Source organism: Bos javanicus, chromosome 23 (genome assembly GCF_032452875.1).
Source record: "Bos javanicus breed banteng chromosome 23, ARS-OSU_banteng_1.0, whole genome shotgun sequence".
NCBI lineage: Eukaryota > Metazoa > Chordata > Mammalia > Artiodactyla > Bovidae > Bos > Bos javanicus.
Window position 1 is genome coordinate 33840862 of NC_083890.1, and position 24912 is coordinate 33865773.

At 42.8% G+C, this 24912-nt stretch overlaps 1 protein-coding gene across 1 annotated transcript; it reads right to left on the reverse strand.

Moving 5' to 3' along the window:
* Positions 1-4506: 4506 nt before the first annotated feature.
* Positions 4507-24910, reverse strand: NRSN1 (neurensin 1). The gene is made up of 4 exons (XM_061398728.1): positions 24688-24910; positions 22928-23000; positions 17452-17649; positions 4507-6154 (listed from the first exon to the last, which is right to left on the reverse strand). The coding sequence occupies exons 3-4, from the start codon at positions 17638-17640 to the stop codon at positions 5756-5758; spliced, it is 588 nt and encodes a 195-aa protein (XP_061254712.1). The 5' UTR covers positions 17641-17649; positions 22928-23000; positions 24688-24910; the 3' UTR covers positions 4507-5755.
* Positions 24911-24912: the final 2 nt, after the last annotated feature.

Consider the following 24912-nt stretch of genomic DNA (forward strand, 5'->3'; position numbering starts at 1 on the left):
AAGAACTGCACAGAGAAAGTTCTGCTTTCTGTTTCTCTGCAACAGAGAAAGCTCTTAATATAAGCTTTGTTTATTTTCTGGGCATTGTTTCATTTCTTAGTCCCATGGCATCATGCAGGACTCTGAAAGTGTTGCTGTTTAGTCACTAAGTCATGTCCATTTCTTTATGACCCCATGGACTGGGGCCTGCCAGGCTCCTCTGTCCACGGAATTATCCAGGCAAGAATACTGGAGTGGGTTGCCATTTCCTTCTTCAGGGGATCTTCCCGACACAGGGCCAAACCCGTGTCTCCTGCATCGGCAGGCAGATTCTTTACCACTGAGCCACCTGGGAAGCTTCACTCTGGAAGAGACTATTTTAACAAAACAAACATAATCGATTCTTTCTTCTTTTACCCCTCCCCTGGAGCAGATGGTAGATTTATCCAGGGGCATGACAAGCTCAGAATTTCTTACTGGCATTTTTCATTTCTCAGAAGGCAGAGCAAGTGGCAAGGTGGCAAGTCCTCTGGACTAGACTCTGAGGTTGGTGATGTGCTGGAGACAGCAGACTGAGAGGAAGCCAGAGTCCCCCAGCACTGGGGCACCGGTCATCTCCTCCATCAGGTCCCTACTCACTTCTGATTGACTCTCAACTGCTTTCCCCACAGTGGCTGCTCTAAATTGTCCTCTGGAATCCTCAAGCTGCTCTTGCCTCTTCTGGCCTGATCTTTGTTTTCTGTAGGAAACCTGCACCACTGCTTACTCTCATCATCCAGTACAGCCTGCTGCACAACTCTAGGGGGCGTTGTTCATGTTGGAGGTTGGGGGCATGCAGATGGGTGGCCTTGGCATCCCAGACACTCTGTGCAGAGCATGTGGGCTGTTTCATGTAGAATACAGTTCTTTTCTCTTTCCTTAGTTCACGGCCCCCTACCCCCAACACAAAAAGAACAAATTCCTCCTTAGGCCAGGATCACTCTAGTTAACTTCTTATATTTCAAGATACAGATTAAATATCATTACATCAGTGAGGCATTCCCACAACCTTAATTTAGGAAAAATCCTTTTGTTTAAACAATATATATCCCTTGATACTCCTTTTTTGTAACATCTAACACAACAGTGATTTGCTTACAGTCTATACAAAGGCCACAGCGGCAGGAATAGAGGCTATCTTGTCTTCATTATGTGAGTCAATAGAGTCTGACCTTACCCCTGGCCTCCCCCAATCTTTCTCAGAGGCAACCGCTTTTAATGTATCCTGTTTGAAATTATTCTAGTGGCTTCTTCCATGACCCTAAATAGTGTACTTATTTATAGCATCTTGATTGAAGGCAGGAGGAGAAGGGGACGACAGAGGATGAGATGGTTGGATGGCATCATTGACTTGATGGACGTGGGTTTGGGTGGACTCCAGGAGTTGGTGATGGACTGGGAGGCCTGGTGTGCTGCGGTTCATGGGGTCGCAAAGAGTTGGACACGACTAAGAAATTGAACTAACTGATTTATTAACTGATACATTAATGATTGATTTCCTATAATGAAAGATGAGGGCTTAATTTACTTTCTCTACATCTCATTTTATTTCATCTCTTCTTTCCAGTGTTATGTTTCATTTTTAGTAGCTTTATAATCTCTAATTTGCAGAAGGAAATGGTGACCCACTCCAGTATTCTTGCCTGGAGAATCCCCTGGACAGAGGAACCTGGCGGGCTACAGTTCATCGGGTCACAAGAGTCGGACACGACTGAGTGACTAAACCACCACCACCATATACTCTTTCAGGGTGCTGGCTTTTCCTCAGGTGTCTGATGATTCTGATTTTACTTTCATGTTTAAGGGTGAAGATCTGATTGTTTATTCAGGACTGCAGGAGACAACTTAACTTGCTCATGACTAGGCAGGTCTATCTTTTCCATCTGTCTCTCCCAGGATTGGAAAGTATAACTGGAAACTCTGCGTCCAAGAGCAGGGTTGGTTGGCTGGAGAATTTTGCTTTTACAAGCAAAAGTAATGTAATACTTTTGTACTAAAGTAATGTAGTAATTGGAGAAGGAAATGGCAACCCACTCCAGTGTTCTTGCCTGGAGAATCCCAGGGACAGGGGAGCCTGGTGGGCTGCCGTCTATGGGGTCACACGACTGAAGTGACTTAGCAGCTTAGCAGCAATGTAGTAATAACCAGCTTTGATCCTCGGGTTGGGAAGATCCCCTGGAGAAGGAAATGGCAACCCACTCCAGTATTCCTGCCTAGGAAATCCCATGGACAGAAAAGCCTGATGGGCTAAGTCCATGGGGTCACAAAGAGTTGGACATGACTGAGCAACTAAGCAACGACAACAACAAATGGCCAGCTAACCCTTAGACCAAGCTCCCAGCAACCCAAATGTTAGATCAAGGAGAGTTCTACTCATAGGTACCCAAGCCTATGCCATCAGTTTTTAGTCCTCTCCAAAAATCCGTTTTCACCTCTGTACACACACACATACAGACACATTAGATACGCAAAAACTTTAGTGCCCCTATTAATCATCTCTTTTTCTGTAGGGCCAGCACAATGCTTGGCTCTAAGTAAAAATGCAGTAATTGTTTTAAATGACCATATAATAGCACATAGCTTTTTATATATTCACTTCGGAGGGTTCACCACTCATTAAGACACACTCCCTGTACCCAAGCAGCTAATAGTCTAGCTTCTAATGGAAGAAGCAGATATGTAAACAAATCGCTATAATAGAGATAAGTGCCGTAGAATGTGTTTGCACAAAATGCTTGTGCTTGAGGAAGAGACATTAAGTCTGAACCATGGGGAGAGTAAAAGAGAAAGAGAGAATGAAAGCCAGAGAGAGAGAGAGAGAGAGAGATAGCATGCGTGCAAGAGAGAATGAGAGCCAAAAGACAGAGAGAGCTGGAGGAACAGCTGCATAGAGAGGATGACATTTCTAGAGGCAGAAGAGAATATTGGATGAAAATGCAGCCAGGCTGCCTCTGTCACTTACTAGTTCTCCTTGGACAAGTTATCCTCTCTTCGCCTATTTTCTTCCCTGTATCATGGGCATATGATAGTAGCCCCAATCTCATATGGTTTTTGTGAGGATAAAATGAATTCTGTACAAAATGCTTCAATGGTGCCTCCCACTCAGTATGTATTAGTTCTTCCCAGTGTTGCTGTTGTATCTTGACGTGGTCTTGAAGGAAGGGTTCAACAGTCAGAGACTGGGCAGATGTTATTTCTGGTAAAATAAGCTTGGTGAGTGAAGGCACACTTAGAATGGAGAGTGGTTGAGTATAGCTATTGATAGAACATAGGGTTCCAGGGTAGATGCCAGAATAAAGGTAGAAAGGAGCTGGACCAGATGACAGGAGGCCTTGGAAGCACATGGAATTGCTGCTTACACAATCTCTCGTCGTCAGTTTTCCGTCTTGAGGTGCTGTGCGCATAGTAAGCAAGACAATTAATGACTTCAGGGAATCTGCAACCTATTGAAGATCACTTGGAGAAGGAAATGGCAACCCACTCCGGTATTCTTGCCTGGGAAACCCCATGGACAGAGGAGCTGGATGGGCTTACAGTCCATGGGGTCGCAAGAGTCATGACTTTCTGACTAAACAACACCAGTAACAACAGGGATTCCGTTTAACAGGTGGCATGTAAAGCCAAATCCGGCCTCTCTACCCTGACACCAAATTAAATCTCGGAGACAGAGTTTTGGGTGAAGTAGAAAAGATACAGCTTTATTGCTTTGCCAGGCAAAAGAGACCACAGCAGGTTAAAGCCCTCAAAACTGTATATCCCACCTTGGCATGCAGGGTGGGGGTGTAGTGAGAAGTTTTATGGTAAGGGTTCAAAGAGGGTGTGATCAGCTCATGGACATTCTTCTAATGGGTCAGAGATGAGGGAGGAACCGTCAAAAAAACCAGTAGTGCAGCTTTGGGGGCAGGGTCCTGGTTCCTCCTCAGTGAGTGAACGTCGCTCAAGTCGCGTCTGACTCTTGGATACGCATAACAACACCTATGAGTTGTTCTGCAGATACTGAAACCTCCACCAGTTGGGAGAATTTAGTGGTGTATTGCCCACAAGCACTAGAGACCAGACTGGAACCAGAAGTATGTATTTTTCATTCTGGAGGCTCTTAAAAGTCAAGTCTCATTCTTGAAGATCCCTTGCTACACATCATAGAAGTCAACATGGAAAACCTCACAGTGTAACCTTGAACAGGTGCCTGGGAGCTTGAATGAGGCTTCTGAGAACACAAGTAAAATGGCATTGCCACAGGCAGCGAAGAACCCAAGTAAACTAGAACAGTTTCTCCCAAACGCGGCCAACGATCCTTGTGAAGGATGCTGATCTGCCGCATGTTTGATGCTGGATGATGCAAAAGAAACCATGTGCACAAGAGCACTAATTGCTTCGTTTATTCTTCCACTTCCCCAGGGGACCTGCAGAGCTCACTCAGCCTCAGAATGGAAAATCACACGTTGGAGAGAAAACAGCCACACCGAAGGAATGACAAGGCAATTCGGGTTCTGCTCGTTCACATGTTTTATTTATCCAGTGAAGGAAGGAAAAAACAAAAAGACAGAATTCGAAGGTGGCACAGGTTCTGAGAGGGTCTCAAGCTCACGTGTTCTGTTTTCCTCAGTCTAATTTAAATCCACAGACTAAACAGAAGTGCAAAGGGATGAGATGAACACTTTACAGGAGAAGAAAGTGCCTTTTTCGAGAAAGAAAACCCTCTTAAGGTTTATATCTACTCAGGGGGTTTCTTAGTGGAGGATGGCTTACTTTTGTCTCTATAAAAATATGACAGCATTGTATAAACTGCTGGGGCTGGATATTTAGGAGTAGGTGGCATGAGGATCCTGACTTGGCAAGTTTCTGGGAGTCCAGATCTGAAAGAATCCCACTGTGGCGAGACCACAGGAGCGCTGTAAACATCCTTGGTCATGGACACACAACGACACACGGCAAAACGAGACATCACAGACCAGGACCCCCATTCTACAGACGGGGAAACTGAGGCCTGGGAGGTTAGTTTCCCCAAGACCATGCAGCTAGTGAGTAACAGGAACTCAAATTTCTTGACTTTTACTTCAGTGCTTTTGGTCACTGCATAGATTCTCCTAATAGTAATTTCTTTCCCAAGACTCTAAAGTTGGCAATTTGAGCTCTTTAAGTGGAAAAAACTGGAGAAAACAAAACAAAGAAAGAAAGGTTTGTGGAGAATTCTGAAAAGTTTGTTTCTGATCTTAAGGACTCATATTACGTTAGAGCTAAAAGACCGAGGTTGGGGTCAAAATCAGGGAATTTGATTTTTCTATGAACACACACGACAATATCTTACATGTAGTGAGACCAGGAATAGAAGGCAGCACCACACAGGAAAGGTTAGAAAATTAGAAAAAACAACACAAGAAAGTAAAATGGACCACGTTAGCCATTGGTAGGCTGGTCTGAACTGTTGAGTGCTTTCCAAGAACACGGAAAATGTCACAAAGTCACACTGTATGAGAGAGGAGGTCCAGAGAGCTCCTGGTGGGCACCCAGCCGCACCTCTTTAGGCAGCTGGGTGCATGTGCCCACGCTGACCCACTGCGTCAAGCGTCCCCAGGGCCACTGAATGGAATGAGCCTAAGCTCAGTCACCACTCTGCCCACTGCCCAGCACAGCTCTGGGGCAGATTAATGCCAAAGCCTTGTCGTCTCCCAAACTGGCCTGTTCCCTTGCAACACTGGGTGTGAATTAGAGAGGGGAGGGTTGGGTGGAAAAGATTTCAGGTTGCCGCTAAGGGCTGGACATTGTGAACCCTGGACAAAGTGACCGGTATCTTTGTTTCTCCCGGGCCCGGAGCTCTTGTAATGGGCTGAGTGTGGGCCTTGATGTCTGCGATTCGCTCTTTAAACCTTTGCTGAAGGAATTTCTCTTCTTTGGAGTAGCTTTTTGCAGACACCGACATTAGCAGGCACCCTGCCATGGACGTGCCCCCGATGCAGAAGAGGACGGCGCCCGCCAGCTTGCACATGTCAAGGGCTCCGTTAAACTGGACAGCGTGCGTGTCCACCACCACGAAATTGGCCTCACCAAAGGCTTCGATTTTGGGGGGCACAAGAAAGCCCACTGCCAGGACAGTCAATCCGAGAATCACAAAGACTGTGCCCGAGATGAGTCCGACCTAGAGAAAGACACAAACAAGATAGAGTGAATGTGGTACTTCAGCTCCTTAGGGCAGGGCAGGTCTTGTTTAAAAGGAGAGATTCTTCCCAGTTGGAAGCCTACATAATTTTCTTTTTAAAAAAGAAGGTGAAAGGAGGACTTTTCTGATTTTGATACCAGCCAGGTGCTGCATCACTGACTTGATTTTTCCTTCGAGTTTTCTGTTTGTCTGATGCTCTGCAATTGGCAAAGTCCCTTTGGCTTATGTTGTCTCATTTGGTCTTGAGCAAGAGAAAAACAGCCCCATACCTAAGAGCTGGCATCACTCTATCCACCAGAAGCTGGCCTGGGACCCCCATGGGTGCCATGTTGTTCTGTTGGCACAATCAACCTCACAGAACCTCAACATCAGACAAGCTCATTCTGTACTCATGACGAAGTGAGACAAACCAAAACCACTTCATAATTTTGTCTAAGCATAGACAAAAACAAGGTCATTTACAAACCAGAAAATACTATGTTCTTCCCACCCTGCATAATATAAATGACTGTTGATTCTTTACCAATTACAGTTTTATTTAGTCTCACTCTAGTCTGTCATGGAGAAGGAAATGGCAACCCACTCCAGTATTCTTGCCTGGAGAATCCCAGGGACAGAGGAGCCTGGTGGGCTGCTGTTTATGGGGTTGCACAGAGTTGGACACGACTGAAGCAACTTAGCAGCAGTCTGCCCTTGGGATAGATAAGATTTATTATCTTATACCTAATCATAGAATTGTCCCTGATAATCCAAAGTAAACTCTGGCTCCTGTAGACTCTTCAGTCCCCCACGCCTACCCCACCCTCCTCAAATCACCCAACCAAAGCCCATACCCTATAATCCTTTCTCACATTCTCTTATTGAAATGCCCTTTGGTGTCATTTTCTCTCACTGTGATGAGCAATACACTCAACTTGTTCAACACAGAAGTGTGTTCCTGGTGATTTTGGCTGGAGGCCATTGACAGTGTGGAACAACTCTCCCTTTCTCCAAGTTGGTGGAGAAAGAACCATGATTACCAGTTAAAGGCAAGGGAATGTAGCCTCATGGAGGGTAGGTCACTGCCCCAAGGAGGGACAGGGAGGACAGGTAGTAAGTAGCACAGGATGGGCTAGAAGCCACAGGTCAGACCCCCAGGCCAGTGTTCTTTCTTCTCTAATATGTAGCTGTTTGGACTTGTGCAGAGGTTGAGAAACATAAAGAGCAGCAGATGGAGATGAAACTGCATTAGCTCAAGTTCCAATAAAACGTAACCCACTGAAGATGGAGAGTGATATACCATTTGGTGGTTTAAGCTCAGAGGTTTGGAATGAACAGACTCAGGCTTGGATTCCAGCACTGCCAACTAGTACTTGAATCATAGAAGGAAAGCTACTTAAACACTCTCATTAACTTTCCCATTTATAAAATGATAAATGATAATAGTACCTACCTCATAAAGTTGTGAGGACTAAAGGAGACCATGCATGAAAGCTTTCAGCCCTGGGCCTGGCTAAGTCACGCATTGCAATAAGTAGCTATTACTACTATTATTTGGAAATGTGCCTCTTGTAAAATTATGCTACATTGGCAAGAGCATTGCAACAATCTGTCAGTACTTGGGATAAAGAACAGCTAATATAGCTTATTTTTTAAACACATTTTTCATTTCCTCCTGTTCCTAATTGCTTTTAGTTAGAATAACAAGGTTGGAAAAATAACCAAATGCATAACACCATTTAATCTTGAACATCTAAAGTATATTTATCTAACTTACTTATTGTAATTCAAGGAAATACACCTTATTAGATACTTCTTTAGTAGAAAGTTGGGATAACAGAAAGAAAACATTCGCAAATCCATCACTCTAACAAAGAGGGGAGGAGAGCTAATGTTAGTGAGCACTGATCATGACCCAGGCACTGTGATTTTCACTTAATCCTCACTAGCGTCTCATGAGATGTAGATATTTTTATCCCTATTTCACCTATGAGAAACTGAGGTTTATAGGGTTGAAGAAACATAGTTCAAGGTCCCCTGATTAAGCAGGTGGTGTGACGACTCTCCCAGCTCTGTGTGACTTCCAAGCCCCAGTTCCCACCTTCATTCTTCCATGAGACTTCACCAAATTGATATTTTGTACATTGCCTTTACTATTTTTTAAAAAATTACAATAGAGTTTGTCATCATATATAAACAAATTTCCATTATGTAATGTTGTAAAGAAACTGAAAAAGAAGAGTCAGTCGTCTGAAAAAAAGTATTCTACATAAGATAAAGTATTGCAGGAAAAAATTGGGTTGTAAAATATCATATTTTGGATGGCTTTCTACATTTTTCCAAGAATGGTGGCAAATCAATTCACCTTCAAAGACTAACCATTATTTATAATGTTTAAAAAATGACTCATGTTGGAAAATTCGGAATGCCCAAACTAAATTAACTTAAATATCCATGGTGACATGCTTCGTATGTCACTAAATTACCTCCCTCCTCAAGAACTGGCACTAATTCTCCAAAATTGAGGGCAGCAAAAACGTATCCATCTTCGTTTCTAAGGTTCTTAAGAGCAAGGGAGGCCAGGGTGCTCCGTCTTCTATTTCTGTCCTGTCTCTCTGTAGCAGTCAGTCTAGTCTTGCGCCCAATAAATATTCCGGACGGACTAACTTAAACCACCAGACTGCTGAACTTGGAGCCAGGTGATTGATTCTCAGAGAAGTTTGCTCCTCAACTGAGCAGTGTTTTATAGATTAAAATCCACTCTTGGAAGATCAGTCAGAAGCTAAAAGGCAAACGATGCCTTGCAGATGGCAGAACTGCTCACTTCAAGAACTGGAAAGTGGCTGGCCTCCCTGAGCCTTGCCCGTGTCCCTGTTATATCAGAGGATTGGAGAGAGAGGCTTGCCATCCGTGGAGGGGAGCATGACGTAATGAATAGTACGTAATCCCCAGGATTCTGAGGGTGCCACCCGTGCAAGTCTAATGAGGATCTCCAAAAGAGGTGCCCAGAGAGTGACTCCAAACCTGTTCAAACACATCAGGAAGAGCTTGGGGTGGTAGGCATGAAGGAGAAACACTGAGAATACTTCACAGAGAGCGTCATGGTGGTGAGGAGGGATACTGAGATACATCAGTGTAATCCTGGTGCCATCTAAGCGTACTGAATGGAATAAGAACTTTGGAGTGAGGCCATACAGGATCAAAAAATTTGTCTCTGGACATGGCTCTGACTTGAAGTAGTTCTAGGTCTAAGAGAAAAGAGGTTCTATTAAATAAAGTTTAAGAAAGGCAACACAGGCTTTTCTCTTAAAGGTTCTAAGAGAGTAAACAGTGGAAATAGTGTCAGACTTTATTTTTTTGGGCTCCAAAATCACTGCAGATGGTGACTGCAGCCATGAAATTAAAAGACGCTTACTCCTTGGAAGAAAAGTTATGACCAACCTAGATGGCATATTGAAAAGCAGAGACATTACTTTGCCAACAAAAGTCCGTCTAGTCAAGGCTATGGTTTTTCCAGTGGTCATGTATGGATGTGAGAGTTGGACTGTGAAGAAAGCTGAGCGCTGAAGAATTGATGCTTTTGAACTGTAGTGCTGGAGAAGACTCTTGAGAGTCCCTTGGACTGCAAGGAGATCCAACCAGTCCATTCTAAAAGAGATCAGCCCTGGGTGTTCTTTGGAAGGAATGATGCTAAAGCTGAAACTCCAGTACTTTGGCCACCTCATGTGAAGAGTTGACTCATTGGAAAAGACTCTGATGCTGGGAGGGATTGGGGGCAGGAGGAGAAGGGGACGGCAGAGGATGAGATGGCTGGATGGCATCACGGACTCGATGGACGTGAGTTTGAGTGAACTCCGGGAGATGGTGATGGACAGGGAGGCCTGGCGTGCTGTGATTCATGGGGTGGCAAAGAGTCGGACACGACTGAGCGACTGAACTGAACTGAAGAGAGTAAACCAGCTCTGTTTGGGGTCATGCAAAAGTCTTGCAGGGCTGCTGGGAGAGGGGCTGCCCAGAGTAGCTGGGTGCTATGGGGTGGTTAAATCAACACCCCTAGTGAGAGAGAAGGGCCTCTCCAGGTGATGACACACTGACTGTAGAGACAGCAGCAAGGGCAGTTTTCCCTGGAGAAGGAAACGGCAGCCCATCCAGGATTCTAGCCTGGGAAATCCCATGGACAGAGGAGCCTGGCGGGCTATAGTCTATGAGGTCACAGAGTCGGACTTGACTGAGCAACTATACACAAGGGCAGTTTTTGTGCTGTGACTTCTGATGACTCTGTTGACTCTGGGGCGGAGCGGTGAAAACCCAGTCTCTGCTGCTGGAAAGGAGGACTGGGCAGGGAAGAGAGCTCGGATTCCAGAAATTCTGCTGCTGGGGGCCATGAACCAGAAACTGCTGTTATTTTGACCAATGTCCCCTTCGTTGTTCTGTCTGCGAGCTGATGAGATCTGAAAATGCAGTTTACTCCAAGAAGCAGAGCTGGCAGCAGGAGCAAGGCAGCTGTTCTGGCAGAGAGGAGGCAGTCATGACTGTTGGAAGCCAGAACCAGCATGGCAGGGAAGAGCAGCCTGTGGGGGGAAATTGCTGGATGGAGCTAAATGTGAAAGGAGCCATCTGGATTTGAGGTAAAATCCAGAAGAAGCATAGCAAGAGTGGAGACGGGCCTTCCTTCATCCTCCTCTGCTCTGAGGGCTGCGGCTGACCTCTCCTTAGTAGCACCTGAGCTCAGAGTGGTGTCCCCTCCCAGACTGATGGCAGATTCTAACTCATCTGGCCTGACCCTCTTGTAGGGACACTGAGCTTTACAAAGCAATGACCGATGCCAGGCTGGGATCCAGATCCTTCCATGTAGGCCTCACCTGGTACAGTTTCCACAGCCCTCCTGGGCTCCTCTAGCTATGTCCCTCCGGCCAGTTAGCACATTCGATCACTTCCATCTTCAAAAGCTATTCCAGAACCCTGCATTCCCCTCTAGCTACTGCTTGAACTCATTCCTACCCTTGGCAGAAAAGCTTAGTTCTCTACCATTGCACTGAAACCGGTTTCTCTGAGGTCACCGATGACCTCCCAATTGTCAAATCCAATTTTTCTTCTCCATGTGTATATCCTGTAGTCATTGATTTTCAGCACTCAGGCTTTCTTAAGACCATCACCAATGGTTTTCCCTGACACATTTCTCTCCTGCGTCCACATCTATATCTTTAACGACTCATTCTAATCTGCTTTGCCAGAAACTCCTAAATTATTGGTGTTCCCCAGGGTTCCAGCCCTGACTCACATTGCTTACTCAATATGTTCTCTCTAGGGTTTAATTTTGTGGCCACAGTTTCAACTCCCACCTATTTACCAATGGCTTCCAAATCTCCAACTCCAGTCTAGATTTCTCTCCCGGTCTGTAGCCCCATATTTATGATAGCCAATGGGAGGATTTACACAAAGATGTCCCAAAGGCTCTTCAAACCCCAAATATTCAAAATGATGTTTTCTTCTTTTCTGCTTAATTTCTCTGCATTCCTGCCATCCATCCATTCACTGAGTCCTTCCTCATGCTGGTAGTCAATGGACAATTAAATCTTATTAATTCTACCTCATAAGATTCTCTTGAATCTTCTCTCTCCATCACCACAGCTTCCCTAATGGTAACAGAGCACTATTAACTCTCGCCCACGTCATTGCAACAGCATTCTGATCGTCCCCCTGGCTAGGCTCATCTTTCTTCATCCATTTTTCACATGCCATCTGAGAAAAATGCTTTTTAGAAAATAATACCACGTGGTTTCTCTTAAGGGGTTTCCTTATTCATTTTAAGCAAGACTTTGAAAAGAAATCCAAGATGTAGGTTTAAATTCTGATTTAGCTTATTCAGAATAAGGGGGGAAACTGGAGAGACTGGAACAGGAGGGAGGGGGTCTAGGGAGATGGTAGAGGTACCAGGATCATTTTCACTTTTACTAAGTCTTGGGAGGAAACAGTCTTGCCTTGTACCTGCCCATTGCTGTTGAACATCCTTTGAAAGTGAAGGGCTCAGTCGTGTCTGACTCTTCGCGACCTCATGGACTAGAGCCTACCACACTCCTCCTTCCATGGGATTTTCCAGGCAAGAGCACTGGAGTGGGTTGCCATTTCCTTCTCCAGAGGATCTTCCCAACCCAGGGATCGAACCCGGGTCTCCCGCATTGTAGGCAGACGCTTTACCGTCTGAGCCACATCCTTTGGGAAATTTCTAATATCAGCTGAGAAGGAGGAGGATAATCCTAGGGTGAGGAAAGAACGATTGGGGTGAGAAGACTGCTTCCATTAGTTCACACCTGCTGTACTTTGGCTGTTCGCTGCACAGTGATAGTGGCAGCAGGCTTAGTCAAGGTCAGGTGCAAGGATGAAAAAGAAAAATTCCACGCCAGCCTGTTAGGTTCTTGGCCAGAAGCAGTGGGTAGGTGGGACCGTGTCACACAGGTTTTTGCAGACAGCAGCAGTTGCAGGCACTGGGGAGGTTAGCAGTGCCAGAGGCAGTCACGCAGGCATCTAGAATGTGAGGCACAGAGAATGTGTATAACACTGTGTGTGTGTGTGGTGTGGTGGTGGTGCCGTGAGGCTGTTTGTTCTGGTTGTGAGACAACCTTCCCAAGACAGTCTTGATTTATTACCTTAGCCTCTCACTGTACTCAATCAAGCTGGAAAGTTCTGGAGACATTTCTACTTCACAGCCTTTCAAAGTCTCTGTGATCCAGCTCTTGTTACAGTGGATTGTAACAATCTCCGTACACAACCATCTTCCTTATTTGACTGTGAACTCTGTCAGGTCAAGGCTATACCTTATTCACAAGCAAAGAAGTATCATGTTCACAACTGAACCCAGAGCCTTGTGCATGGTGGACATATAAGTATTTGTTTTTTTAAAAAAAGAACAGCATTGTGGGAACAAGGTTATGTTGATCCATGGATAGAGCAAAGTTTCTTAAGTGTTAGACTCTTTGGGACCCCATGGACTGTATGGACTGTAGCCTTCCAGGCTCCTCTGTCCATGGAATTCTCCAGGCAAGAATACTGGAATGGGTTGCCATTTCCTTCTCCAGGGCATCTTCCCGATCCAGGGACTGAACCCGCCTCTTCCTGCCTTGTGGGCAGATTCTTTACCATCCGAGCCACCAGAGAAGTCCCATAAAGTTTCTAGCTCAGGCGCAACTGATTCCACTCTCCATTCTCATTAAGCCCCCTTGCATTGCTGCCCACACTAAGGAGCTGGCTCAGCAGCAGAGCCCTGCTGAGGCTCTGTGAGTGTGGCCCCAGTGAGAGACCCCTGTGGCCTTAGCAATGCTATAGTGGAAGAGGGGTCAGGGGGAGCCCACATCTTGAACTACTTAAAAGATGCAGTTTGAAAAAAAAAAAAAAACATAAAAAAGAATCATAAAGGAAACATGCATAATCAGTGCCTTTCTCTGTGTTGATACAAAGTACTTCATACATTCACTGGTAAGAGTTCCCTTATACTCCCTAGGAGGCAACCCAGGAGTGGCTGGTGTATTCCCTTGGTAGAGATGAGGTCTCTAAGACACTCCATTCTTGGGTATTTCTGGTTGACTGTAAGCTTCTCAAAGCCCCACCTAGGGTTTTATGATTAGGATGTAAGTTTAGGATTTAGCTTTTGCTGGCATATAACCTCTATGATGCCATGGATGTTTGCTCGGCTTTATTCTCTGAACTAGGTCCAGTACAACAGGGAACAAATACCTTTGGATCTTGTTTGTATAAAACAGAAGAGAGAAAATACTGAAATCTGAATTCTGGGGTTGGTAATTTCCTGAGAGTTCTTTATTGTAAATCCATACCCATGTATTATTTGATGGATTTATAGCTTCACAAATCGTATAGCCACTAGTGCTTTGGAACCACCAGCATTTGCAATATTCTGTATGTCAGAGGCATTTTAGGCTCTTGGCACAACAGACCTGTCAGGCAAATATTTGGTTTTTTGACACATAGAGAAGCAACCACCCACTTATCTGGGTAAATACAAGATGTGCCAAGCTTGGCTGTGTATTTCACTGGTCCAGGCCAGTACCAATTCCTCAGAGGTAACACTTATACAGAATAAAAAGCCTGGCTTGACCAATTCTAATACAGGGAACCTGCCAGTAGTAAGATTTTGAATCAACAGAGGTCTTGGGTAAACCATAGTAACAACTATATTACCCAATATTTTACTTATTAACTAAGTTTCCAGTTTTATTTCTATTTCAGACCTCAGTGTTCCATATGACATCTGATAATAGGAGCTAATACATTAAATGCTTATTGAGTACCTCCCAGACATTGTACTAAGCTCTTTTCATATGTTATCTTGCTTAACTCTCACAAGTATGTGGTAGGTATTATATGTATCACTGTTAGAGGCTCATTAAGGTCAAGTTTCTCATGTTCGTGCTTAGCCGTGTCCAACTCTTTGTGATCCTATGGACTGTAGCCCGCCAGGCTCCTCTGTCTGTAGGATTTTCCAGGCAAGAATACCGGAGCGGGTTGCCTTTTCCTCCTCTAGGAGACATTCCTGACCCAGGGACAAAACGCACATCTCCTGCATTGGCAGGTGGATTCTTTACCACTGAATTACCTGATATAATAGTTATAGCTATTAAATGAAAAAGTTGAGATTTGAACCCATGTCAGCCGAGGAATGGATGTCTTTGAACTGTGGTGCTGGAGAAGACTCTTGAGAGTCCCTTGCACAGCAGTAAGCTCAAACCAGTCAATCTTAAGGGAAATCAACCCTGAATACTCATTGGAAGGACTGAAGCTGAAGCTGAAACTCCAGTATTTTGGTCATTGATGTGAACAGCCGATTCACTGAAAAGTCCCTGATGCTGGGAAAGATTGAGGGCAGAAGGAGAAGAAGGCGTCAGAGAATGAGATGGCTGGATGGCATCACCTATACAATGAACATGAACTTGGGCAAACTTCAGGAGATGTTGAGGGACAGGGAGGCCTGGCGTGCTGCAGTCCATGGGGTCACAAAGAGTCAGACGTGACTGGGCGACTGAACAGCCGAGGACAGAGTCCATGCTTATAATCGTTACTTTGTTAATTGCCTTTTGTTGAATTCTATTGCCAGTACATTGGAAGGTTATGTCAGTATCAGTGTCTAAATTTCTGTGATATTTTGGGAGAAAGGTGGGGATGATTGGAAATCTCTAAAATGCAGAATTATAGACTGGAGGGAATCTGAGGCATCACCTAAAGCTGAACCTTCTCAGTAGCCCTTCCTGCATCCTTGTCCTTTTCCTGATTTATAAATGTTGGAACATCTAATGCCACCTTCTCTTTTATGTCTGTACTCTCTTCTTGGATGACCTTTTCTAGTCTGGTACCTTATATACTTTCTATAGGTCAGTGACTCCCAATTCAGGAGCTGAAGACTGGTATATTTAAATGCTTCTGCAGATCCCCACTCGCATGATTAATAGGCACCTCCAATGTGGTGGTGGTGTTTAGTTGCTAAGTCGTATCTGACTTGCCAATGTAGCAACGCCAAAATCAAAGTCTTGACTCATCACCCATCCCACTGCTCTCCTGGTGTTCATCCCAGTGAGTTATAACATCATCCACCAAAGATCTCAGGCTGCAAGTCTTGGAGTCAGGCTTGACTCTTCTTTCTCTTATGTCTAATTCGCCAGTGTGTCTTAACAGCTGGCCTTCAAATTTCATGTTAAATCTGACTACATTTTACCATCTCCGTTAACACCATTCCTAATCTAAGCCACTATTTTCTCTTGCCCCTGGGTACTTCAGTAGACTCTTAAATAATTTAGCGAGATCAGCCCTGGGATTTCTTTGGAAGGAATGATGCTAAAGCTGAAACTCCAGTACTTTGGCCACCTCATGCGAAGAGTTGACTCATTGGAAAAGACTCTGATGCTGGGAGGGATTGGGGGCAGGAGGAGAAGGGGACGACAGAGGATGAGATGGCTGGATGGCATCACTGACTCAATGGACGTGAGTCTCAGTGAACTCCGGGAGTTGGTGATGGACAGGGAGGCCTGGCGTGCTGTGATTCATGGGGTCGCAAAGAGTCGGACACAACTGAGCGACTGATCTGATCTGATCTTTGTGGTTCTGTAATTTATTTTCTGTGCTATAGCCACAATGATCCTGCTAAAATATTGGTCAGGTCACATCACTCATCTACTTGAACATTCAGGTGGCTTCTTGTGTCTCTCAAGGGGAAAGCCAAAGTCTTCACAATCACCTCCGAGGCTTCACACAAATCATCTGTGTCCCGTCATTTTTCTGAAATTGTCACCTGTTCTTTCCTCCCTCTCATTCCTCTTCACCCAGACTGGATCTCTTGCTATTTTTCAAACACACCAAACTTGTTCCCATTTCAGAGCTTTTGGATTTGCTATTTTCCCAGCCGAGAATGACCTTCAGCCCATTAATTTTATGGTCTCCTCCCTCAGCGTATCCTGGTATTTGTTCAAAGGTCATCTTCTTCGAAAGGCTTTCTGTGATCAGCATAACTAAATATCAGTTCTCTATCCCTCCCTAGCCTCTTATTCTGATTTAGTTCTCTTCATAGCACTTGCCATATTATTCTTGCTACTTGCAAGACTAATACTTGCTACTTTCTACTATTATTGTGTGGTTTATTTGTTTATGGTATGTTTTCCATGATAGATTGTAAATTTTGTAAGGGCAGGGACTTTTTCTTCTCCCATTTACCGCTTTAATTTTCAGCACTTCACAACTTTTTGAATGGAGTAGGTGTTCACTAATTCATACTGAATGACTGAATTTCTTGTCCAGCAAGGCTCCTACCTTTCAAGGAAGCTTAAGCTCACAGAACTTTATGACCACATATCTAGTAGAAGTAGGGCAGGTAGACTGACCACTGTATTATGCCTCTGCATTAACTCTCTCCAGTACCCAACTATTTCTTTTAATTATTATTGTAACTTTTAAAATGATACCATCCAAACCTGCAGGGGAGGCTTAAAGCATGTTTTGCCTTTGAATGGCTTTCATAGTTGGTGAATTTATGTGGCACATTAATAACAGTAACAAAAATAATAATGATGGTGATTATACCTATTTACATTTCACCTGAAAATCAACAACTGTGCTGTGTTTAGAGGCTTTCTTCCCAAGGTTTTCAGTCTCCTTTCCTAAGGAAGAAAACTGCACTCAGTATCACCAAGAGGAATGCACATTCAGAGTCCCAGACCTCTCAGCTCTCTGCAGCTGAATTACTTACCGTATGAAATGACTTCTCCATTTCCTGAGTTAAAGCCATGCTCTTTACTTACCTTCCAGAATACTGAGCTCCACCTGTTGGGTGATCTCTGGATCTGGAAATCATCCTCATACTCCCAGATGGAAGTGGTACAGTCCTCATAAAACTGGTGCAGGTAGGACCGGACTCCGTAGCGCTGGTGCCCAGCCTCGGTAGCAGCCTGTGCCTGCCTGGACCCACAGACGTTGCTGCAAGAACTCATCCTTCTTGGCTGGAATGACAACATCCACAGGCATCAGCCCGATGAGCTCTGGCCTCAGGATCAAAAGGCATATTAAAGGTAAGAACCAGGTTGAATAATGTCAGCCTGATTGAGCAATGCTCTTTTTCTGGGCAGAAAAGATACCTTTAAAGACTTGTCTTTCTTACCCAAGCTTATCTTCTTTACTGAATGCAAAATCACCCCAAACACTCAATGACCAGAACTGGTTCTCCATAAGTGAAATGAGACATTAACAGTGCATCACACTTGCAAAAATTTAAGTAGGAAGCACGTGAGAAATGCAGCAAGGAAGCTGAGATTTTCAGTTGTCTTGACAAGAAAGCTTCAATCTCTTAGAATCCAGTAGTGTTTACACTTTCATGTTAAAGAATTAGGCAGGCACTCTCACTTGCTACAGATGAAATTTGTCTTGGACTGTCCTCTGCAATGCTTAACCATGTTCCCTTGTGGAAGCTAGATGGTGTTACATAGCACTTTGAAATTCTGCCTTTGGATCTCATGTATCTTCTTCTAATAATTGACAAGGTGTACAGAAGCTTCATTAAAAAGTTTCTGAGCAATTTATGCTTCATACTTTATTCATCACAAATGGCTTGGTCAATAATTAACACCTCACTGACTCTAACTCCAGATATTTCAGGCATTATTTGTTGATCCATCTGATCACATGGGATGCTAGAGCATAATGTAGAGAGTAGACCTACTTTTTACTATTTCCATTTAGTGTCTACTATAAATAAAAATTCACATAACTGTTTAATGAAACTAAGCTCTGGGTAGGTTGTTTAGGATGCTGCCTTCTTCAGATGGAAATTTCAATTTAATTTGATCTAATTTGACCTTAAAGAGAGGCATTTGGTTATTAATACGTGGAAAAAACAAACAAACAAGGAATTACTGAAGGACAGAAATTTTGGTAAGAGAATTCTCATTCTGTTGTTTCTTTGGTTTTCTGATCTCTATATAAGCAGATCAACAGGTAGCTGGAAATGTGAAATACTTTTTTAGATTTTTCAATTATTCTTTAGATGGTTTTCCCTGGGTGGGCACAGTTTAAAATCTAGATGGTTTTCCCTGTCTCAACCTGACAAAGCAAGGAACAACATTCAAAGGTATCTTCCTACTGGATCAGGGTTTCTCAGGGCCTATGTTATATAATACAATAAAAACACACATTAAGTGTTTTCAATTACTTGTCATGAAACCAAAGCAGTATTGTTTACATACAAGAAAAACTTAACCTAAAATTCTAGCAAGTGTTCCTGTGTGGCCATTTAGTTTGGTTGGATATAATCATGGGGCTAAAATCAAAGCTGAACTAAGGGATTCACTGACCCATAGCCACAAAGTGAACCCTGGAGAATAGCTTGCAACTGTGTGCCCTCAGCCACAAGTGGGTTTTGGCTAAAAATTGTAGTCAAATATAGGAAAATATGGCCCTGATCGTAGAAAAACGGTGCAAACAGGTGTCACTGATGGTGACTGATGACCTCATCTTTATGCGTGTTGGTCAGCGTTATGTTCAGTGCCTGCCTTCCAGTGGCTTCTTCCTGTCTCAGGTCCAATTACCTTCTAAAGAAATCAACCAGGAGGAGAGAGCAGGGAAAGAAATTTTTTTGTGTGTGTGCTTGCTTTTTAACATTTCAGAAGGATATTATTTTGTAACAATATCAAGATTTCAGAGTGCATTTTGCCTGATTAGAGCAATAACATCTAATGGACCAAATTCTTTTGTTAACCTAGATTTCATATTTTAAATGCTAGGATGACCTCTTCAGTACCTTTTATTTCATGCTTACACAATGAAGATGATTAATAAGAGCCTATTAGTGATATAGAAGTAGAATAATTTTAGAGGCATTTTCTTCTAAGACATTCTAATAAACTTTCAGTCAAGGGAAGAAGGGATTAGTATTACTAAGTCTGCTTTGTCAGTGAGGAAATTGAGGCATAGAAAAGTTATCTACTAAAGGTTATATGAGTCAGGGAGTAGATGAAAGATGACAAAACAATAAACGGGAGTATGGATTGATTAATAGATTTCATAATCAGAACCAGCTCATACAAATACATATGTTCAGGTTTTCTATAAAGCAGTAGAGATTTTAACATTAAAAAAGGCCAAAAATAGATATGATAGGTATAAAAAAAGTCCCTCATAACACTAGTAAGGGTTATCTTCCTTTGATGCTGAAGTGGTCCTTTCTCAGGATTTAGCTTTGGTGCAGAGCCTTCCCTGCACAGCTTGTTTCCAGAGCACTAGGTTAAATGTTTCTGCTTCAGAGGATGAGACCCAGCAGTCCAACTTGGCTAAACACGATATGGGTAACATCATAAAAGAGAGAGAAGATGTCATAAAACAAATGCTTTTGAGCCTGAGTGATAGATGGCTCTACTCTAAGTCAGAATGGATTTTCAGTGATGTTAGATACATTTCAGAAGAGAAATCCCAAGGAGTCTTATTCTCTTCTCTGGGCATACAAAGTACAAGGACATGGCTTTGACGGTGACAACCACACAGAGCAGAGAAAGGGCTCTAATGCTGGTTCTTGATTTGCAACTTACTGGTATTGACATCTTGGGCAAGCTTGGTAACCTCTCTGGGTTATGGTTTCATCATCCTTAAAATAAGATGGCTGGACCTGATGACCTCTAATTCCTTCTAAACGTAGTTTTTTCAGGATTTGTTCTGTAAATGTATTTACAGAATGAGTTGATTTTTGTTGGGTAAACAACTAGGTTTAGGGATTTCCCTCCTCCTCCCAAGTTCTGAATGATTGGTTGTTAGAGTGGTTTATTATCGTATGCATGAAGCTTCAGTTTAAAAGAGCGTATAAACTACTAGCTAGATTAGTCACTTGGTATTCAAGAGACTGAACAGTTGTGTGTTTGTTTAATGTTATTTCAGTAGAGGTAGTCCCTGGGTTTCATACATCTTTCCAAACATATAACTTGTTGGGATTCACTCTTATGGGAGATGGATCACTTGGTAGAACATGAATTTTAAAATATAACATATTACAGTAGAAATTTTGCACCTACAAAATCTCAACAGAGAGTTATATTCCTCATAGGAAAGTCAGTAACTTTTTGTCCTAGTAACTTTTTGTCCTAGTATAGAAAATGTCACAGTTATACTTGGTTGATTGACACCTCCAATATTATAAAGAGGATACAGAAGACCATTTCACAACATCATTTTAAAAGCTGGGTGATGATTACATGATAAAGTAGGATTGAGAAGAAAGTGATGGTATATGCAAAGGCACTTTAGCTTGTCTTAGCATTTATTTAATGAGTAAGGTTTCATGAAGATTCTGGTTTGTGTTTCGATAGGTATAGTAGTGTCAGCAAAAACAGTAATGTTAAATCTATGGCTGTTGTTAAGTGATGGATCCTGAAGGGGCTCCTTTCTCTGGAGAAAGCTTTAACATCCCAGGAAGTGTATGAATAGGGGAGGTGAGTAAAATATTCTCTGATAGTGTATTTAAGTGAGTCCTTACGAGTATTCATTTCATTCACATTCTAGAGAAGCCTGCTGCATCCTCACTGCCAGCATGGCCTTCACGATGGAGAACAAGCAACTCTGGTGTCTGGTTACTTGGTCATCTATGGAGTGGGAATAGCCTTCATTCTTCCAAAAGGACTTTCTGGGTGTGGATAAGTGAGGATACATCCATAGTCTTCTTCTTTTTCTTGTATATGGTATCTATCTTAACTGTTGTACGTTAAATGGATATTCAATTCTTAGCCACATATCCTACCTGTTATATACCAGGGACTCATAGAGACAGAAAAATCATTCTTTAACTGCTCTCACTCCCCAACTCTTCTGAGAGGCTTTCAACAGTGAGCACAATAAATATCAGCCTGCTATCACTCTCTATCCCCTTATCTAGAATTGTTTCTCTTCATAGCACTTGTTATTACCAGTCCTCTGTGATGTGGTTTATCTGATGGTCTGATAGACTGTATACATGATCAAATGAAAACTTCTTGAGGCCAGGGACATTTTTCTATCCTGTTTACCATTTTGAAATTTCTTGGCACAGAGTTCTAGATGAGTTGGTGTGCATGATGGTCTGAGTGGTCCTTGATTTTTCATTCCTCCTTTCCTTCGGTGCTTTTAAAGCTAGATTATATGCTAGATTATGGGAGACACTGGTTCCAAAGATGAGTGGGGCACACATTTTGCTCTCAGTTGACCCTTGGGCTAGAAGAAGAAACACTTCTGAAGTAGTATGTGCAACGAAATTGGCACTGAAACGAGGTATTTGCAGCAGGAAGAAGTATAAATACTGAGAATCCCTTGAATGACTATTCAGCTAACAAACCCATGCATGTGTTACCATGATCCTTATGTGTGCCACTACACTAGATATCAGTTCTTGGAAATTTGAATTTCAGTCTAATAGGAGCAGTTACTTTTTATTTTACTTGAAAAATGTTTACAGTCATGAAAATAGAAATAAGGTTTTATGCCTCATGAAGCCTTAAGAATACCAGAGATTTTATGTTACTTGTCTTCATGGTCTCCTCGAGAGAAGAGAGGCAGAAAATTGAGGCCCAAAAAGGATGAGTGTTTTCCCATGGCTCTATGTGTGAGTCAGCTGTGAAGCCAGGCACAGACCTTGTTCTTTTTATTCTCTTGGAAAGATCATTCAATTTTTTCATACTGTTTTTCTCTCCCATAAAATCATTCTGAGATAATGAGAGTGAAGTTCTCATTAGAGCCACTTCTGGGCCACAGATGCAAGGTATAGGTACAAAGCTGATTTAGATAATTTATCCAATACCACAGCAAAAGGTCAATTCACTTTAAAGAATCAGTTAGACTCAGAATGGATGCAGGATGGCATGAAAGCCTGCTAACAGCTTTTTACTTTCAAATCAAGCATTCTGGAATTATATAAGCATGAACTTAAAACTTGAAAATGTGTTTCTACTAATGAACGATGGTTCATTCAGAGATACTTCATTGTCCAGGGACAGTGGTAGAGATTGTGGCTCTCCATGTTAATTTTTATTCCTTCTAAGTTAGTAAATTAGCAGTCACTCTTATAATTTTTAAAGGGGGAGGGGAGATAATGATATGCAGTTATCTTATGATCTTTACCTCTTTGAGATGTATTTTTAAGTTAGATAAAATAAAGTCCCAAACCAAAATGAGCAGAGCAAAAGAATCCATATTCACACTAAACTTCTTTATCGATGTGCAGATCACAAGGTGCTTACCAATTTACATGTGACAAAGTTTGAGTCTTACCTTTGAAATTCTCCTCTTCCTCTTCTTGTTGTTTACTCTTTGACCTTTCCTTTTAATGGCTCATTCTTCAAACCTAGTTAAGAATAAAAATCTCTGCAGAATGTGATCCAGATAAAAGTCTAAATTTCATAAGTCATTTTTATAACTTGTAAGGAATCATTTAACATCGACAAAAACATTGACAAAGGACTTCCTGTTCAAGAGCAGAGATCGTTTTTTTCTTTTTAGAAAAGTACAACATATTTTATAACTTTTTAATGGGCTCTCATGAGAGTTTATAAAGGACATAATGTAAATGAAAAGGACTTTGTAAACTATAACACATTATACAAATATATTCTTATTTTGATATAATTCTATTCCATGCAGTCAATAATACCAACTAGACTGACCCACTTGTGTTTTACAAATTCTAAAGAAAAAGATTACTAACTTCCGATAGAGACTCCAGACTTGATCTCTTTGGTGCCTGTTCCATTATAATGTAAAATAATCTTATAGCCATTGTGTTTTCTAATCTATTTACATGCATTTTAGACTTATTAAGGCTCTTCGGATGATTTACTCAAGAGGTCGATTTTTTTACTCCTATATCCATTTTCTTCCTATCATGATCATTTTACTTTTCATCTGCCTAAGAAAAGCAGGTGCCCATGCAAGATTTAATTAAAAAGCCATTGCCAGCTCTAGAGCTATTGGTTTCCTACATTACTCTAGTCATGTGAAAGAAAATAAGAACTGGGACGGTATTTCTCAAGAGGCGTTAAGAATTCTTTCTGATGAACAGTTCCCCATCCATCTTCAGGAGAATCTCAAAGACTTGAGGTGTGTAAGCATGGCTGAGGCCTGAAAAACTGTTTTCAATATTTTCCTGGTTGACTTTGTATGTACCATGGCCAAACCAACCTTCTTCGAGACATTAGTTTGTCCTGATATTTTATTGTATTTCTGGGTCTGGATAAGTAACAGAAAACAAGTCTGTCTGTCTTTCGTCTGTGCCTCTCTCTCTCATTAAATGATCCTTCTTTTTATCTGTCGTCGTCCTCTCTTCCTTTGAAAAAAATTGACTCCACACATACCCTTCACCAGAGGCTGGCCTGGTCTGGAGCCCAAGGAGCTGTTCAAGGTGCTGAAAATATTTCTGCTACAGAGCCAGGAACCAATTAAGTAAATAAAAGCTGTTCTGCTGTTTTCTTTGAGGTCATCAGCTTTGGTCGGACCCGCACCCAATGCCTCATTCTAACAACACAAAGAAGTAGGTGCTGAGATCATATAAAAAAACTCAAACATCTTTAGATAAGGCGAAGGAGAGGAAAGGGCAAGGAGTGGATACATTCAGCCTGGAAAAGAAATCAATTCAGCTTTGCAAACCCCCAATACATATATTTTTACTCTCATCTAATATTACAACTTTTCTTGTCTCACGGGAAAGAAACTCCTGAGTTCACCCTGTATACCTCCCAAATTCTTACATAACATAAACCACAAACAGCCGAAGAATGGAGTTGGTTACTCCTAATTTGTACGTATTGGTGGATTTTAACATGCATGGATTTCATAGAGATTTGTGCCCATATAATAAATGTAGTCGAATTAGTGTGTGTGTGCGTGCGCGCCTGTGTGTGTGTGTGCGTGTGTGTGAAAGACAGAGAATATGAATATTTGTGCATGAGGAGAGAGAAAGGAAAGAAAAAGGGAGGAGAGGGAGAAAGACAAATCGAGCCTAGAAAACCTCACCCCTGGGCTCCGCAAGGCTTTACCTGCCCCCTTGCGATCCCCTGACCCGTGGAGCAAATGCAGCCAGTTAGCCGCAGATCTCTCGCTGGGGTCCCATCGCCGCCGCCGCCGCCGCCGCCGCCGCCGCCGCCGCCGCCGCTCCCGCCTCGCCGAACTCAGCCTGCGCGTGATTGACAGCTGGGCGTCCCGCGTGCCCGCGCAGCTGAGGCCCGCGCAGCCGCTGCCGCCGCCGAAGGGGCGCGGATGTG

Bases quoted from the DNA above. Each gene is read 5' to 3' on its own strand.
- NRSN1 (XM_061398728.1), bottom strand. From the start codon at position 17,640: ATGAGTTCTTGCAGCAACGTCTGTGGGTCCAGGCAGGCACAGGCTGCT. The intron at 6,155-17,451 runs GTAAGTAAAGAG...GTCTTTCTCTAG, and splicing joins GGAGCTCAGTATTCTGGAAG to GTCGGACTCATCTCGGGCAC.